The following is a 17,456-nucleotide window of genomic DNA, read 5'->3' on the forward strand; positions in this document are numbered from 1 at the left end:
AACATCAAATAATGTTTGAAAGCACAAAGGTGGTGTTTCAGACGGAGAGATAGGTTTGGTGGATTAAAGTGAGGTACAAAAAGGTGAAGGGAGTGTAGCTGAAGTACATGAGGGGTGGTGGTAGGGATCAGGGCTGGGGCTTTTTTTTTTTTTTCTGCGGTTGAGGGTCTAACAGGTAAATGGGTGAGGACATAGTTGTGGTCTGGGCATGCTTGATCCTGTCAGGCGAAGGATGCGGGTACCAGTAGGAGTGAGAGGAGATCAGAGAGGCTGCTGGATGTTATCTCGCTCTCTCCATACCATACCTGCAGGTCGACTCACCTGAGACAGCAGCCAATCATTTCTGTCTGTCTGCTGCCCTCTGTGCAGGATGTTAAAGGTTAATTTTTCCTTTTAGGGTAAAATGTCAGTCATAGGACATCCTGTTTGTGTTGGTATGTATATCAGAGATTGTGTCTTCTTAAAAAATGCCTCAACATATTCTTCTTCTCTTCTCTTCTGTAACAAGTCTCATACAGTACACGCTCAAAAGTACCCTGTTTTATGTGAAACTTAAATGCATCATCTGAGTAAAATGAATCGTAAAATTGGCCACCATAATATAACCCAGCCAATTTTACATTGACACTATCGACATGTTCTGTATACCAAATAATACAAGGTTCAGAATCCCTTATAACACTATTGTTAAACACAGCCATTGTAACTATTTGAAATATGTTACGATTTTTGAGAAAACCCTATTGTAATAGAGTACTTCTAATGTCATACCATGAAAGAGGCAGCTATTTGTCCTACTTCTAATACTTCACATCCATGTTTTTAGTGACAAGTAACAAACGTTCATTATGTGAATTCTCATCCACACAACAGCAGCAGAGAAAAATCTATTACATTTTTTTTTAAAATAGTGTCAATAACAATCGTAATTGTTTCAAGAAGCTTTACAGAACCCAAAGCCTAAAACCACCAGAGCTAGCACTAAGGTGATGATGGCAAGGGAAAACTTTGAACAGGAAGAAACCATGAGCAGAACCCAGCTCATATGGGGCATCCATCTGCTTGAGGTCAACAGGACAGAGAGACAAAATAGGAGGAGGAAGAGAGAGAGAAGCAGATAAATTCATTCATCTAGATATAATTTATATGCAGTATATATACATGACACAAAAAAGAGTATGTGATACTAGGTGACGCATGATGCACGGGAGACTGATAATGGCCTCAAAGTATTCACTGTACAAACATTTAGTGGGTGTGATTTGACTTGTGATGAATTAACTTTAGTGGGGATCAATCTTATGACAACATAACTGATGCCAGCTGCTCAAATTTGCCCTGAGACCTCCCAGATTAACACTCCAGTGCATTTTATTGACAGTACTTTTGCACGTTTTATAAAAAGCCACTATCCCAACTTTAATGAAAAACAAATGAAGGTTCGTGAGATGTTTGAAGTACGTCCTTATGTTTTACTGCTGGACTTGAGATGGAGTGATCATCTTGATGAAGACCTTTGTAGACTTTTAGACATTACTCCTCTTATTAACAAACTGAACCATGTCTATGTTAATGTCTCTTCCTCTGGGGCGCTTTAAACAGGGGACATGTCGACCCCTGGTGGTGAATCTTTGGACCTGCAAGGATTTTCCGGCCCCAGTAAAGTAGACGTGGCAGTGACGTCGATGCCGGAAATGACCCGGATCGGAACTTTAACTCCTGGGTTGATTAGTTTTTTTGAACAGAAACCGTCGAGGGCTCCCGAAAATGATGTGATATCAATTCAGGTAAGCTGGAAACAGTCGATTTTTTTTTTGTCTCCGAGGCGACAAAAAACGAACAAATCTCACACGGTTGGTTTAGGTTGGATTTTACCAAGGTAAAACGGGAGGGAGCCTACATTAAGCCCGACTAGCTCCGTGTAGCTAACGTTAGCCTGTGTGGTTAGCCGGTCAGGCCGTGATCAGCTGTGTGTCGTTATGGGCGGCCTTCACTCAGACAGACATACGGTCCAGACTTCAGATTATCAGATGTTACCTAATGATATGTATATTTAGCTCACCTGTAGATTTATCTACTCTGTTTATTTTCGATTTACTGCCACGTTGTCAGGGTTTAATCTCTTGGTCGTGCTGTTGATGCTAACGCTACCGAGTGTCTTGTTATTGCCTGATGAAATATTTGTTCTGTCTCTTAAATTTTAAGATGTCATCCTGTGAGGCTAACGCTTGTCTTCACCCTTGTTACCGCAGACATATTTGTACATATGTCCATGAAGGATATCCCACCTTGGATGTGATTTTGCCCACACTCATCAAACGGACCAACGGAGGAGGACCCGGGAGTCTCAGGTGGTTTCTGGCAACAACGGGCTGCTGACCTTTTATCGGCGGCAAGATGACGTGCCGTGACCGGACCCTCGAGTTCCAGTCAGCCTGTAAATCTCTCCAGGGCAGACAGGTATGATGGGTATAAACACCAGTCACCACATCAATAATAATGGGGTCAGCTTATGTAAAATTGTTGAACACGTCTTCAACATTTACAGCTCAAGCACACGGATGTGTTTTCTGGGTACTTTTGGTAGCTCTTGGTTACTTTTGGTTTTGCTTCCTTCTTTTATTCTCTGTCTCGGTGGCATTGTACTCAAGCCGTGAAAACAAAAAACATCTACGACAACCATGGCAAACTCTTATTTAACATAAATCCCCCTCTAGTGATGAAGTATGATTTCTCTTCTCACAAATACTGATAAAGTGCCAACTTGGCTATGTCTATCAAGTGTCCCATGTCCGTATCACTGAGATAATGGTATCAGTGTTCATGTTGACTGATGTAATAACTGCTGGACAGAAATTCATAGATAGGTTTGAAATAGTTTGGAGACACTGTATAGCCAAACTGGAATCAATACATTCCCATATGACCTGTTGATTATTTCTAAGTTGTTTTGAGAAGCTCTCGTCACATCTAGAGTCATTCTTTAGCTTTATTTCATCACACTGTCTCACACTCTCTACTTTGTTTCTCTCCTGGCAGAATGGCGTCCAGCCCAGTAAACCAGCTCTTAGCGCTCTCAGGCAGCGCAGTGACTTTACAGTTATGGCCAAGTAAGTCCCTCACGGTCTGTTGTCTTATGCGTTTTAACAGCTCGTAAACACTGCTCTTGAGTTGTGCCCAATATGTAAATCGTTTTACTATGAGTTAAATAAGTGTATAGATATGGATTTTTAATTGTAATTCCTGTCGTAAAATGAAACTTGTGAGCTCAGGGATACCACATGCGGTGCTGTGTAAATAAAATTCTTGGAGCTCATGCAGAAACGTCAGCTGTAGGGAACTGTTAGCATCTACTAGCCACATAAGCTAACAGCTTAGCTAGCTAATGTCTGGGTAAATTAATGAACAAAAGGTAAAGCCATAATGAACAGATGAGGCTGAACGTGACCATTTTTCTCAAACATTACCAACAAAAAAACTCCATACAACTAAATTAATATATATTAACTTGTCATCTTCCTGCCATTTCTGAAAATGTCAACAAACGCGGCGCTACTCGTGAACTTTGAAGTGAAAATTTCCACTTAAAAGATCACAAATATCACAATTAATGATTTGATCACCTTTTCAACTTGTGAACTTGGTACTTGCTAAAAATTTCCAGTTACAAGTACAATGTTTTAAAAACCACACGAGGGAGCTGTCCATATGGACTTTTCTCATGGACACAGTAAATAGGACTACCTTAAAGGCAGCAGATGTTCTTATTTAACTTGTGTTAAGAACGTAAACAAGCAAAAAGTTGAAGTATGTTCATGACAAAGATGTTACATATCTTTTTGTTTGTGTCCTTGCAGGAGAATTGGGAAAGACTTGAGCAATACATTTGCCAAACTGGAAAAGCTCACAATTTGTAAGTGTTAATTTAATTTTATTCCAGTATTATTTAAAATGTTTGATATTATCCAAAGTGCTGATTGTACATTGTGTCGTTTTGGTGTCTTTAGTGGCTAAAAGAAAATCTCTATTTGACGACAAGGCAGTGGAGATCGAGGAGCTAACGTACATCATTAAACAAGTGAGTTGTGTAACGTCCCATGAATTGTGGTGGTCCTCTAAATATTAGTTCGAACTTTAAATACTGATTTGTCCGTCTCCTGTGCTTTATATTTTTAGGACATAAACAGTCTAAACAAACAGATAGCACAGCTGCAGGACTTGGTGAGATCCCGTGGAGCTCCTGGTGGACGACACATCCAAACCCACTCTAACACTATAGTGGTGTCATTACAGGTATATTAATGAAGGCCTAATTCATTTATTTAGTAAAATAGAGGAAAATTAAAAATGTGTAAAATTGTAATATTGTAATATTTTGTCCAAATGATGTCTTCAGAATATGTTTGTAGAGCGTAGATGAAACTACGCAATTAAATGAAGTCACCCTTTGTTTTTCTCATTGTTGTCTTCAGTCCAAACTGGCTTCAATGTCCAATGACTTCAAATCAGTCCTCGAGGTCAGAACAGAGGTGAGAAGCATTTTGTATACTGTGTTATTTAAAGACAGGAAATACTTAAAACTAGTTTTCAATCGGACAGAGCTTTCTTCAGTTTAACTCTTGATCTTTTGATTCTTCTTCTGTAGAACCTGAAGCAGCAGCGCAGCAGGAGAGAGCAGTTCTCCCAGCCTCCTGTGTCGTCTTCTCCTATGATGGCCAACAACTTCAGTAAGTCTATCCACATCTTAACTGTTGTTTTCTTTGCAAGGGTCTCATGTTAAAGTAATGGCAGCAAAAGGTAAACAAAGCATGTTTTTGTAGCTGTATAATGGCGTGTTCACTCTACACTGACATCGTTTGAGGGTAAAGTTTTAACTTCGTCAGTACAAACAAGCAGCAGTTATGCACTAAAATCAAAACCAAACCCCGAAACCCTTAATAGCAGACGAGGCTAAAATGTTACGGGGAAAAATTAAGTTTTATTCTGGTTTCATTTTGACCCGTGTACCTTTGTATGCTCGACCAACTGCATTCCTTTAGTATGACGAAATCAATCCTAGAATATAACATTCTCATCCAAAATTTTGCCGGCTCTTTCAGTGAGTGTAACAGAGTGAACACACCTTTATAGTTTCTTTGGACTGGCTTAAAGGCAATATGCGACATGTCTGGCTCCTGCTCACTTCATCATTTTACCAAACAATCAGCTAAACGGTTTGCTACGCAGGCCTCTTACCAAAGACCCTCTAATGAGTGCAGGGAGATCAGATGCTTCCTGTGCATGCAAACACACTGCCAGTAAAACATGGATGAACAGCATGCATTTCAGGATTTCTGTCTGAATCTCAAGCAAAGTGCTCATTGTAAAAACCTTTGGACGAGGATAAGATGGGAAGTAAAGAGTGTTTGTAACAATTAATCTAACTGGACATTACTGGTTTGATTGTAATGTCTGTTAATAGGCACTTAAATTTTCTTTCCCTTGACAGGTAATGGTAGAAATGTGAAAACTTATCTTTCTTGACCCATTTACTTAATCTTATTTTAAATAGTGTAATAATTGCCCCGTTATCATCCCTTTCCAATTGATGGTCAGCAAAAAGTATTGAATAGTATAATAGATAGCCAAATATCTACACATGAGAATGATAATTGCCACTATATGTGTATATATGTGCATATTAATGCACTTGTACCCGTACCTTTATATTTTCTTATTTTAGGGTCTTTACATTGAGCATGTTGCTTGAAGAGTTTTTTTCAAAAATGGCCCAGGTTGTGAAGTTTTGACCGCCGGTGTACCTTTCAAAACAGCAGCTGTTGTAATAGGGAACTGCACAAAGTCCTTGTGAATGATTATCATTAAAAAATATTTTAGGGAGCCGCAAAAAAGGGGCCCAGGAGCCGCATGCAGGTCGCGAGCCGCGCAATGACTACCAGGGCTATACAACCGCAAATTTAAAAGGTATTTCCCTGGAACGTTTGACTCTCCCAGCGGGTATAACTAGCTACTGTATGTGCCCGCTGTTCTTTCTGCTTTTCCCCTCTACCACTGAGGATTTCTGTCTGATCACGTTGTATTTGTTTTTGCTTGTTGTCTCCTTTCAGAGAGCTCGGTCCTGATGCAGGATGAGTCCAGGAGCATGGGGGATGTGGCCATCGATATGGACTCTCAGAACAATCCCCTGCAACTCCAGCTTATTGATGAACAGGTGGGATGTTGTTGTATGGTATCAAAATCACACAAATAGAAATTAGTCGTTTTTAAGTCTGTTAAATTTATGAAAATATTGCACTAAAACATTCTGTTGTGTCCCCTTTTTTAACTCTTTCTGGTTACAGGACTCATACATCCAGAGCCGTGCAGACACCATGCAGAACATTGAGAGCACCATCGTGGAACTGGGCTCTATATTCCAGCAGCTGGCTCACATGGTCAAGGAGCAAGAGGAGACTATCCAGAGGTGAGACGGAGACTGAAATCACTGATTTGTTTGAAAACATCATATTAATAGTGAGGATATTTTCCAGTATTAGAAAACTTGTGGGAAATATAAGTAAAAGCACACAGTAATTGTTCGGATTTTTAAATTCAGCCCTCCGAAAAGGCTTAACAGGAAACACACTGAAGCAATGACTCGTGTTTATCCTTGGTCTTCTTTTTATTTTCTTTTATATTAAATGACCACAGGTGACCACAGGTCATAAACCTGAAACGAGTAAACCAAATATAATAGGTTACTTACAAAACTATTAATAAAATTGTGAATTATAAAATAACTATTATCTTTTTCACAATAAATAAACATTAACTCTTTTAAACATATTGAAGTTTTCTTATGAATTTAAAGTGATAAATTGCAGCAAACACAGCAACTCACAACAGCTACACACAAGCAAGGCCTATCCCAGCGCTAGCCTCCCAAAGCTAATGAAATTAACCAAGTATGCTAATGGGAGCTAGCGGCGATGCTAACGCGAGCTAGCGCTAACCGCGAGCTAGCGCTAATTATGAGTGCTCACACACATTTTAACATCACGCTTTGAAGATGTTTCAACAGTGCAACACATTATACTAATAAGACATACATTATAATCAATCTATTTTTAGCTAAATGCAGCTTACCAATGGGTTGTGTGCTTCTGTCGAAACATGAAAACAACTGCCGTGAATAACAAGACAGGAAGTCAAACGGACCCTTTCAAAATAAAACGAAAACATTACATAAATTATTTAGAGCTGCAATGATGACACCTGCCTTGACACCTCCCACTTGGCCGATTGATCAAAGATCCAAAAAGGCCACAGTTAACAGTCATTAGAGTCCCTCAGTAGGTATCTCGTAGATTGGAGCTCCTCATAGATTAATGCGAACACAAAGCTAACTAAGGAGGGAGGCACCACCACCTTTCCTCCTACTGAGTGTAGGTTTGCCCTCTAATCACTCAGTTGCCTTCCAAGGTTACCTATTAACTAAACAATAAAGTCTCTCAGGTAACCCTTAGCAAGGACTTATCTTACTTTTGTTGGCTCTCAGCTGGAATCAGGATCACCAGCCTCCGCACATCCCTGCGAAGGACGATGGTCGTAGGCAAATTAGAGTTTTCTCTCCGAACCCTGGATACATGGGGGCTGGGAAATCCCATGCAGATCTTCAAGTCCACGTCCCGGACGATCCCTTTCTTATCAGGATGTGTAGCGACGACTCGACCAAGCCGGAACTGTCCTCTCAAAGCATTTTGGTCTGCTAACCAGACAATATCTCCAACCTTGACGCACCTCTCCACTCTGTGCCACTTGTGCCGAATGAACAGGTTTGGACCTGCCAGCTCACTCCACTTTGACCAGAATTTGTCTATTCCAGTCTGGACCGCCTTCAGCCTCCGCCAAGGGTGAATTTCCATGTTGATTCCATGCATATCTCCTCCCAGTCCAGTGCGTCCCAGGATAAGGGAGTTAGGAGTCAAATACTCCACTGCGTCTTCTTGCTCCTGTGCTTTGGCATCAATGGGACGATCGTTTGTCAAGTTAGCTGCTGAGTAAAGAAGGGTTTGGAACTCTCCCCAGGTGTAGTAGCTGGTTGATCCACAAAGGCTGTGAAGAGCTCTCTTAATAAGCTTAACTGCTGCCTCAGCTGCTCCATTTCTATGAGGGGCGTCCGCAGGATGGAAGTCCCACTGCCATTGTGTGCCATTTTTGGCAACCATATCCTCAACAGATGCCTTCTGCAAACAGGCGAGATGTCTGTGTAGCTCTCTCAGTGCAGGCCTAGCACCCACGAAGTTTGAGCCTCTGTCCGACCATAGTTTCTTTGGATGCCCCCTTAGAGCAGCAAATCGAGAGTAAGCCTGAAGAAAGCTTTCAGAAGACTGGTCATCGACAAGATCGGCATGGACGGCTCTAGAAGCCATGCAACAGTACACTACTCCCCAGACCTTTTTCTTGACTCTCTTCTTTACAGCATCTCTCACCTCAAAGGGGCCAAAGAGGTCCAGTGTGGTGTACTCAAATGGGTTTGCTCTGCTGGTTCGTTCCAGGGGGAGGTCACTCATCACTTGCTGACACAATCTAGCTCTCTGCTTCTTACAAGTGAGACACTCATTGATCACCTTCTTGACTGTTCTCCGACCTTGCACTATCCAAGCTTTTCTTCTTGTACGCAGAAGTGTGGCAGCAACACCTTCATGATTTGACTCATGAGCTTCTCTTGCCAGCAAAGTCCCCAGCCACGAATGGAAAGGGATCAACGGTATTGCTGATCCGTCTTCGTTCCAAGACTGGACTCTCCCACCGCACAGTAATAGTCCTGTATTGACATCCTTGAACACAACCAGGCGGTTTAGAGTCGTGTCATGAAATTCCACACCATCCTGGGCTGCGAGGACCAGGTCTTGAAAGGCTGTTACTCTTTCTTCTGCAGACAGCCTTGAAAACTCTGCCTCCCACTTTGCTGGATCTGAGATCTGCCATTTCTTCCATAACCAGGATTCTGCAGCTCGTCGAGTCCAGGCAACAGTACCACACAGCTTTGACAGGGTACTAAAGCGCTTGGGTTCCACAAGGCGCACAAGATCTATACCCCAGGGTTTTCTCTTTGGTTTCTCTGCTGCTGGAAATGGACCCTGACTTTTATTTGATGAGTCTTCCAAGTTTACGCTAATATCAGCTTCGCTGGGGTCAGATATTTTCTTTGACTGAGCCCTGGTTACTGCAGCTGAGAAAGCTTTTCTCTTAAGCTTCTTAACGTCATCAGCAACGGTGGTCACCACCTCGCTGGCTGTCTTCACTGGCCACTCAGTTTCTGGCCGTCTTAGGAACTCAGGACCCTTTTGCCACTCTGACTCTTCATCAAGCTCCTCAGGAGATGCTCCCCTTGTCATGATGTCCGATATGTTGAGACTGCCCTCAACCCACCTCCAGTCTTCTACTGGTCCTACCTTCTGGATTTCCCCAATGCGATTCGCAAAGAAGGTTTGATAGCCGTAACTATCCTTCTGGATCGCTCCCAGGATTGTTTGGCTGTCTACAAAGTGAATCCAGTGTGCAACCTCGATGCGGCAGTGTTTTTCGAAGTACCTTCTAAGACGGCTTGCGAAGACAGCTCCACATAACTCAGCCTTAATCACATCCCCTTTCTGGTTAAGGGGGGTAAGCTTGGCCTTTGACTCAACCAATCTTACGATGACTCCGTTCTGTGTTTCCCACCGGAGGTAAAGGACCGCACCGTAGGAGGCCTCACTTCCATCTGAAAACGTGACCCCCACTGGGCGGCCTATGGCTCCTGGTGGTGTAAGGCTTCTCTCGAACCTGACGTGACCAAGTCTCACATACTCCTCAAAGAGTCTTATAGACGCCTCCCGGAGTCTTGCAGAGAGAGGATCATCCCAAGTATCTTTGGTTATGTTGTCCTTCCCAGCTTCTTGATAAGATTCTCTCACAAGTATCACCCCTCTCTGCTTAGCTGGTGTGGCTAGGCCAATGGGATCGTAGAGCGCAGCAATCTGACTTAACAACACTCGGCGTGTCAAGGGATTTGGAGTGTTACTTCTGACTTCATCCTCACGCAGGTCGAGTCCCGTCCTCATTTTGCCCCGCTTCTTCGAGAAGTTAATGGAAGTCATAATGCGAAGTTTGTCGGTCTCTGGTTCGTAACCGACTCCTAACGCCTTGCTTTCTTCATCCTGCATTTGGTTAGGCAATACCAGAGTGTTAGTTGCAGAAATAGCTGCCTTATCTTTGCTGGAGTTGGCAGCGGCTCCTGACCTCCCACTTTGGCCAGAGAATATCCATGGTTTAAGGGAGAAGCCTCCAGCCATTAAGATCTTTTCTACCCCTTTGGTAATTTGTTCCAGCTTCTTGATGTCATCGTGGGATGTCAAAATGTCATCGACATAACTGTCTTCTACCAAAACTCGGCGTTCCTCAACCATAGCAGTGAACTGGGGCAGGTTTGCCGTTTCCCTCATAGCAACTTGAGCTATGCAGCCTGCGGGTTTGTCACCGATGTTGACCCTGACGACGGCAAAGACCCCTATATCATCTTCCGGGCAGTCTCTCCAGAGGAAACGGTGAAGGTGCACTTCTTTGTCCTTTAGCCAAACAGAGTTGTACATTTTCTTTACATCGCCAAGGGCGGCATGCAATCGACTCCTGAACCTCAGAAGAACTCCTCTGATTGGATTGAGTACATCTGGACCCTTGTGAAGGAGGTCGTTCAAACTTACCCCCAAGAACTCTTGGCTGCTGTTCCAAACAATTCTTACAGGAGTAGTGGTTGAGTGAGGATTTGGAGCGACTAGATGACTGATGTACCACGTCGGTCCTTTCCATCTATCAATTTCGCCTTTAGTGAGTTTAGTGGCAGCTTCTCTTGAAACCATCTCATGGATTTGCTCTCTATAGGCAGCTTTCCATTTTGGCTCCCTTTCAAGGCGTTTCTCCGTATTTAGAAAGGTTGCCTCCACTGCACGTCGGTTGTCGGGAAGTGTCGAGGGGTCTCCTTTCCATGGGTAAGCAGCATCCCAATGAGGGGTTTCACAATGCTTGTCCGCTTGCACATAGGTGAGGCACTCTTTGATTTTCTCTAGATCCCTTTCCTCCCCTAGCGTCATTTCTTTACCTCCAGGGGGACATCTCCCACATTTGCAGCCACCACATTGGGGATTACAGGCAGCACCAACACTGTCCCATTTGAACCACTCAAAAATGTCTTTGTTTGTAGCAGCAGCACTCCGGATGATTGTTTCTTCTTTCTCCACCTGAGCTTCGCCAGATCCTGCTGGGTCCACAAGGATCTCTCTGTACACCCTTGAAGCTGTTCTCATTGACCTCGCAAAGTGTGTGTCAGACCTGTGCACTGCGAGGTCCACTTCTTCAAAAAGCTCAGGGTGAGTTCCACCAACAGTCTTGCCCAGGGGCCCATCCCAAAGGACAAGGTCTCCCACCACTTTGATTGGCTGTGGGACCAGACGACCTTCCCTATGACTTATCAAAAGATCAATCTTTTCAGGTCGGATTAAATCCTTTGCTGCAACATCAGGGAAGAATTTTTGTAGTTGCTTCGGCGTGACTGCTTGATTTACTTTTGCAATGTTCTTCAAGCCGTAGCAGAGGAGTTTGTGCTCTGTCACTGTACCCTTGGGGCTTCTTATTCTAAGCCTCAAAGTATACCTTTTAGAAGTGACTGTCTTTTCCATTCCTCCAACTCCTTGGACAATCATTTTGATGTTCTCGCCGTTTAACTTGAGACGCTCAGCAGCTTCAATTGAAATGTAATTTGTATCTGATGCAAGATCGATTAAAGTGCCAACCAGGTGGCCTGAGTTTGTAGTCACTTCCAGTAGCATCATTATGACTGGGTACTCTTTCGGTTTATCATTGCTGCTGGCGCATACTGTCGTTGAAACTTTGTTTGAGAAAGCTTCCTTAAACTCTTCTTTCAGCTCTGGGGAGAGTTTAGCAAGAAGCTCCTCTTGTTTGTCAGTTAGGCCGAATCCTCTTTTTTCCACTTTTAGACCACTCTGCTCTCCCCTTGTTTTATCCCTTTTCTTGATTGGTGGCTTCGGACAGAGCAGGTAGTTGTGATCTGAGGACCCTTCTCCTCGGCAGTCTTCTTTTGAGCAAAGATACTTCAGGGTGCAATTGCCATCTTCCCCATGATGGCGCAAGCACTTGAAGCATGCTCCTATTTTCTTCAGGTAAGTCTTTTTACTAGGCAAATTGAGCCTTTTGAAGACTTTGCAAGCAAACAGTCTGCCTGCATGCACATCATCTCCACACACGACACATAAATCTGATGGAGAGGTCTTTTGAGAGTTTCCCGATGTAGCCTTAGTGAATGCTTTCTTTTCTCTAAACCGCTCAGGTTTGTTCACTGGGCTGGGCTGTGACTGCAGCTGATCTAGTTCTTCAAGAATGCCTTCTTGCCTTTTCAGGTACTGCAGTAAACAGTCAAAGTGATTGCGTGATGAAAATCCGCTTGCAGGGTCGTTTTTGTGTGTTAGCCACTTTTCTTTCAGGGAATCGGGCAACTTGCTCTCAATCGACTGAGCTACTATCCGATTTTTTACAGCATCTTCCTCCCCCAGGATCTGAAGGTCATGAAGTGCTCTCTCCACAGCCTGAATCAGTTCAATTGTCTTTCTGGGCTGGTTTCCCCTTATTGGGGGGAGCTCTTGCACTTCCTTTGAGATCAGCAGCACTATTTTTGGCTTGTTTCCATATTTATTGTCCAGGACTCTGAATACGTCGGCGGTGGATGCACAACTGGACAACACAAGGTCCCTTTTGACTTTGTCGTCTAAACTGCCTAAAAGGTGGAATTTCCTCACATTCTCCAATCCATGTGGGTTTCCTAGCCTTTGCAAGTCTTCCCATTCAGCTTTCCAACGGTAATAATCCCTCATGTCGCCGGAAAATGTAGGCAAGCGTGCCCTCTCCAGGCTAATCAGAGGCTTGACATTGTAAGGTCCTGGGATCATGCCAGAACCACTTTGCGGTGCTCTGAACATTCCATCTTGCATGCTTGCAGCATCTGGAAATGAACCATAGCTGATATTTGGGAAAGCGCTCAGTAAGCTAGGCTGGATGCCCCCTACAGGAAGTTGAATGTTCCCAGGGTTGAATAGGTCAGGGCTGGGTTGAGCACCAAGAGACGTTGCTTGCTGACCAGGCTTGCTTTGCTGTCTTTCTTGGTTTTGTTCTTTTGCTTCACCTGGCTCTTTCTCTTCAATACCAGGTAGGACCCAGTCTTGAGTGTTACCTTGCCACGTCCACTCATCCCAAAGTTTTTCACGACGTTTCTTTAGCTTTCTAATACATTCTTTTGACTCTGTTACCCTGGGTCTAGGAATCAAATTCATCCATTTATTAACCTCTTTTTCAAGTTCGAAGATCTCCCGCTCCAGGTTTCTATTCATCAGGTCGCGTTGTTTCCCAGTTATCTTATGATAATCGGTTGTCTCACCCTGGTCCATGGCTGATGCAGCCTCGGTGGCAATGGTGGTGATTGCCTCCTCAGCAAACCTGGTCCAGAAGCTCTTTAGGACGATTTGTTCAGTTTCATCAAACTTGTGGCTGCACTCTTCCGTTTTTGCGTCGATGTGCTCCGCCACCTCTTCGCCGTGTTCATCTGCTTCTCTCAGAGCTGTCGCATACTCAAAACCTGCATCTCTTACTTTTGAGTGCTCCGATTTAAAGCTTCTCCACTCACTTATCATTTCACTTTCTCCCAGTGCATTTACCCTGGAAGTGAGATGGTTGGCTCTTCTGGTGAAAGCGGCTTGAGCTGCTGAACGCCTTTGCTTAAGCCTCTCGAGTTCTTCCTTCGATGCTGCCATGTTACCAACTTTTCTAGCGTTGACAGAAAGCTTTTATGCCTCTTGGGCTTAAGTAGTCTCTTGGTTTTCCTGGACTTGTAGACGTTTTCCCTTCCTTCTGGCTTTAGCTTATTTAGTTTCTCGGCTAGCAAGTTAGCAGATGAGCAGACAGTATTATGAAGGGCTATTAGCTTACAATCAGATTGGTTCAACAGTCTTTCACTTTCTTCTGGTCTTGGTTCTTTGTCCGTGCTTCAAGGTTATCCAGTCTATTTTTCTGTAGAGCTGGAACCTTGGTTTATGACTGTTCGGATTTTTAAATTCAGCCCTCCGAAAAGGCTTAACAGGAAACACACTGAAGCAATGACTCGTGTTTATCCTTGGTCTTCTTTTTATTTTCTTTTATATTAAATGACCACAGGTGACCACAGGTCATAAACCTGAAACGAGTAAACCAAATATAATAGGTTACTTACAAAACTATTAATAAAATTGTGAATTATAAAATAACTATTATCTTTTTCACAATAAATAAACATTAACTCTTTTAAACATATTGAAGTTTTCTTATGAATTTAAAGTGATAAATTGCAGCAAACACAGCAACTCACAACAGCTACACACAAGCAAGGCCTATCCCAGCGCTAGCCTCCCAAAGCTAATGAAATTAACCAAGTATGCTAATGGGAGCTAGCGGCGATGCTAACGCGAGCTAGCGCTAACCGCGAGCTAGCGCTAATTATGAGTGCTCACACACATTTTAACATCACGCTTTGAAGATGTTTCAACAGTGCAACACATTATACTAATAAGACATACATTATAATCAATCTATTTTTAGCTAAATGCAGCTTACCAATGGGTTGTGTGCTTCTGTCGAAACATGAAAACAACTGCCGTGAATAACAAGACAGGAAGTCAAACGGACCCTTTCAAAATAAAACGAAAACATTACATAAATTATTTAGAGCTGCAATGATGACACCTGCCTTGACAGTAATAAGATTAGTGCTCAAAGCAATACATTCCTCCATTGGGTGCCTTTGGGTTGATTTTATTCACAGCAAAATGACTCTGTTTGTTTGTATCCACTTGCGTGCAGAGGTTATTATTTTGTCTGCATCAGTTAAAACAGAATGAAATCCCAGGCTTCCACTTGTGACTTCGTCTCTAAAATGTCGAAACATAACATTGACAGTGAGATAATGAAAGGTAATAACGATCCATGGCTACTCTGCTTGTTGTGCCCTTCTCCTAGGATCGACGCTAACGTGGAGGACACCCAGCTGAACGTGGAGGGCGCCCACACAGAGATCCTCAAGTACTTCCAGTCGGTCTCCTCCAACCGATGGCTGATGATCAAGATCTTTCTCGTTCTCATCGTCTTCTTCATCGTCTTTGTCGTCTTCTTTGCTTAACGGAAAGAGGAGCGGCCGAGGGGAGGGGCAAGAGCACATCAGATGAGAGTAAGTGAAGCTAAATCTGGACCAAGATGACGTGTCCAGATGACGTATATGGAGGACAAGGTTGTCGCGGTTTCATGGAGGCTTGGGATTGACTCAAATACAGACTTTACGGTTATTCTCAAGCCACAGACTCCTGATCTAAGTTCAACAATTCAGTGAAGAATGAGGATGTTGAACTCTGTCCAAATAAAATGAATAAATTGTCTAAAATCCCCACTTTGTATAGAGAGAGAGCAGAAAACTGCTCTGTATTATAATTGACCAACTGTTCATGAACATTTAATCCAGATGGCTATAATTTAATGGTTTGATTCTGCAAACTGTCGTATGATTAAGATTTTTTTTCTTGTTTTCCCTCTTTAGCCATTCTTTATTATTTCAAAGCCAAAACAATAGTTTATCCACTGATGTTTCTGCTTCCTAGTTCATCTACGTTTTAGTGAAAAAGCATGACCATATCTCATTTATCAGTAATTCTTTACCCAGCACCATTCAGATATGATGTGAAATATTTTTTTATTCAGTAATATTCTGTTTTCAAAGTTTATTTGCCAAATGGGTACTCTTATTGAACTGTGACACAACATGCAGACACTCAAGAAGTCAGTTACAGCCAACTGAAGGGATGTTTGAAGTGTTATTGATGCACAAACTGCACGAAATATTGTTGAGTTGTGTGACAGCACTGTTTTAAATGAGAGGTTTAAGGTTGGAAAGGATGTAAACCTCACTCATTCAGTGCTGCAGAGAGGATCAGTGCTTATGAAGGGGTAACGCTGGCTGTGAAGGTCCACTAATGAAGTGACTCAATCATCCAGATTCCCTGGAAGTGTCTGGTGACATTCAGTCTGTGCTCCCCCACTTTATCTAATGTACAGGATGTTATTTAAATGACCACAGCTTTTTAAGGAGACAGAAAACATTGTTCCTATTTTTCCCATTTTTTAGCCAAATGCCTTGACTTCAGTGTAAAAAGTGCAAATAGTTATAAGGATGTATTGATAAGAAAGTGCGCATTAATAAAATAATAATGGGGTGCTGGCATTCGTGTCGTGAGATTTTCTCTGGATAAGAGGATTAGTGAGCAGGGATATAATTAGCCCTGACAGGTTATGCAGAGCAGTTTCTATTCTCATTCTAAAGACGTATGTCTTTGCCGTCTGCATTACGACAAATGAAAGAAAAACAGACAGCCTTTTAAAGAAAGGGTGCCAGACCTACAGAATAACCACAGATACCACTCACATTTAGTCTCAGCTATATTTGAAACAAAACCAGGACATGTTTGTAAAAAAAGCAATGTTTTAATCACGGAAGAAATCAGCATACTGTATATTTATTCCCTTAAGTACATGTTATTTCCACAGTAAATAAAAAAAAAAATAACATTAGACATGATTCTACTTTGTTCTGGCTTGAAAGGATTTTCTTGATGGGAGAGCACCACTGACGGGGCTGGTGATATGGAGCCAAACTGTGGCTGTTTGAGCTGAACTTAGCTTTCTACAACTGTTGCATAACAACATGATTTTAAAGAAACACTTAATGAGAGATGGTATGATTTATCAAGAGCTCAGAGAACATTATTTTAGCAATGCCTGAAGCTTTTTACTCAACAAAATGACACAATTTTTATCTGAACTAGCGGCATGACTAAGGAGGACACTGTCCATAGGTGCCTCCATCAATTTGTGACCGACTGAAATAGTTATTGGATGGACTTCCTGCTGCACAGAAGCTAAATTTAATTCAAATATTGTTTTCCCTCAGGATAAATTGTACTAACTCTGTTGATGCACAAGCGTTTCATTTAGCACATAAGAGTAAGTTTGTCCAATACTGTCGTGATCCTGTTATTTACATCTAGGGTGGTGACGGTGGTGAAAAAAAATTGCATCTACTAAACATCTGCGTGTTAATCTTGTCATTGTTAGCATGACGTTAACAGTGTCAAAGAGGAGCCATCGGAACAACAAAATGCTTCAGATATCCTAAAACCACAACAACAATTCTTTCCCAAAAAACTTCATGTTCATCAGCAAAAAAACAATTAAGTCCTCTCTTTTTTCCATCCAAATAGTTATGAAAGAAAATGTTCAAATCTATATCCCTCGTTTCCCCTAATTGCTGCCTTCCCTCTTTCCTCCCTAAATTTATTCCTACCCTCTATAAT

At 42.5% G+C, this 17,456-nt stretch overlaps 1 protein-coding gene across 3 annotated transcripts; it reads left to right on the forward strand.

The window, feature by feature from the left end:
- Nucleotides 1-1,441: 1,441 nt before the first annotated feature.
- Nucleotides 1,442-16,327, forward strand: stx5a (syntaxin 5A). Of its 3 annotated transcripts, none has more exons than XM_084549811.1 (12): nucleotides 1,442-1,787; nucleotides 2,253-2,460; nucleotides 3,040-3,110; nucleotides 3,858-3,913; nucleotides 4,008-4,078; nucleotides 4,177-4,293; nucleotides 4,473-4,529; nucleotides 4,646-4,727; nucleotides 5,878-5,964; nucleotides 6,108-6,211; nucleotides 6,342-6,463; nucleotides 15,076-16,327. In XM_084549811.1, exons 2-12 carry the CDS (start codon nucleotides 2,398-2,400, stop codon nucleotides 15,233-15,235), a joined length of 990 nt encoding a protein of 329 aa, XP_084405937.1. In that variant the 5' UTR covers nucleotides 1,442-1,787; nucleotides 2,253-2,397; the 3' UTR covers nucleotides 15,236-16,327. The 3 variants fall into 3 exon arrangements, with proteins under 3 accessions (XP_084405937.1, XP_084405939.1, XP_084405938.1); XM_084549812.1 differs by having other exon boundaries at nucleotides 1,760-1,787; nucleotides 2,206-2,460; XM_084549813.1 differs by lacking the exon at nucleotides 5,878-5,964 and having other exon boundaries at nucleotides 1,453-1,787.
- The last annotated feature ends 1,129 nt before the right edge of the window (nucleotides 16,328-17,456 follow it).

This window comes from Chelon labrosus (assembly GCF_963514085.1).
Source record: "Chelon labrosus genome assembly, chromosome: 8".
Lineage (NCBI taxonomy): Eukaryota > Metazoa > Chordata > Actinopteri > Mugiliformes > Mugilidae > Chelon > Chelon labrosus.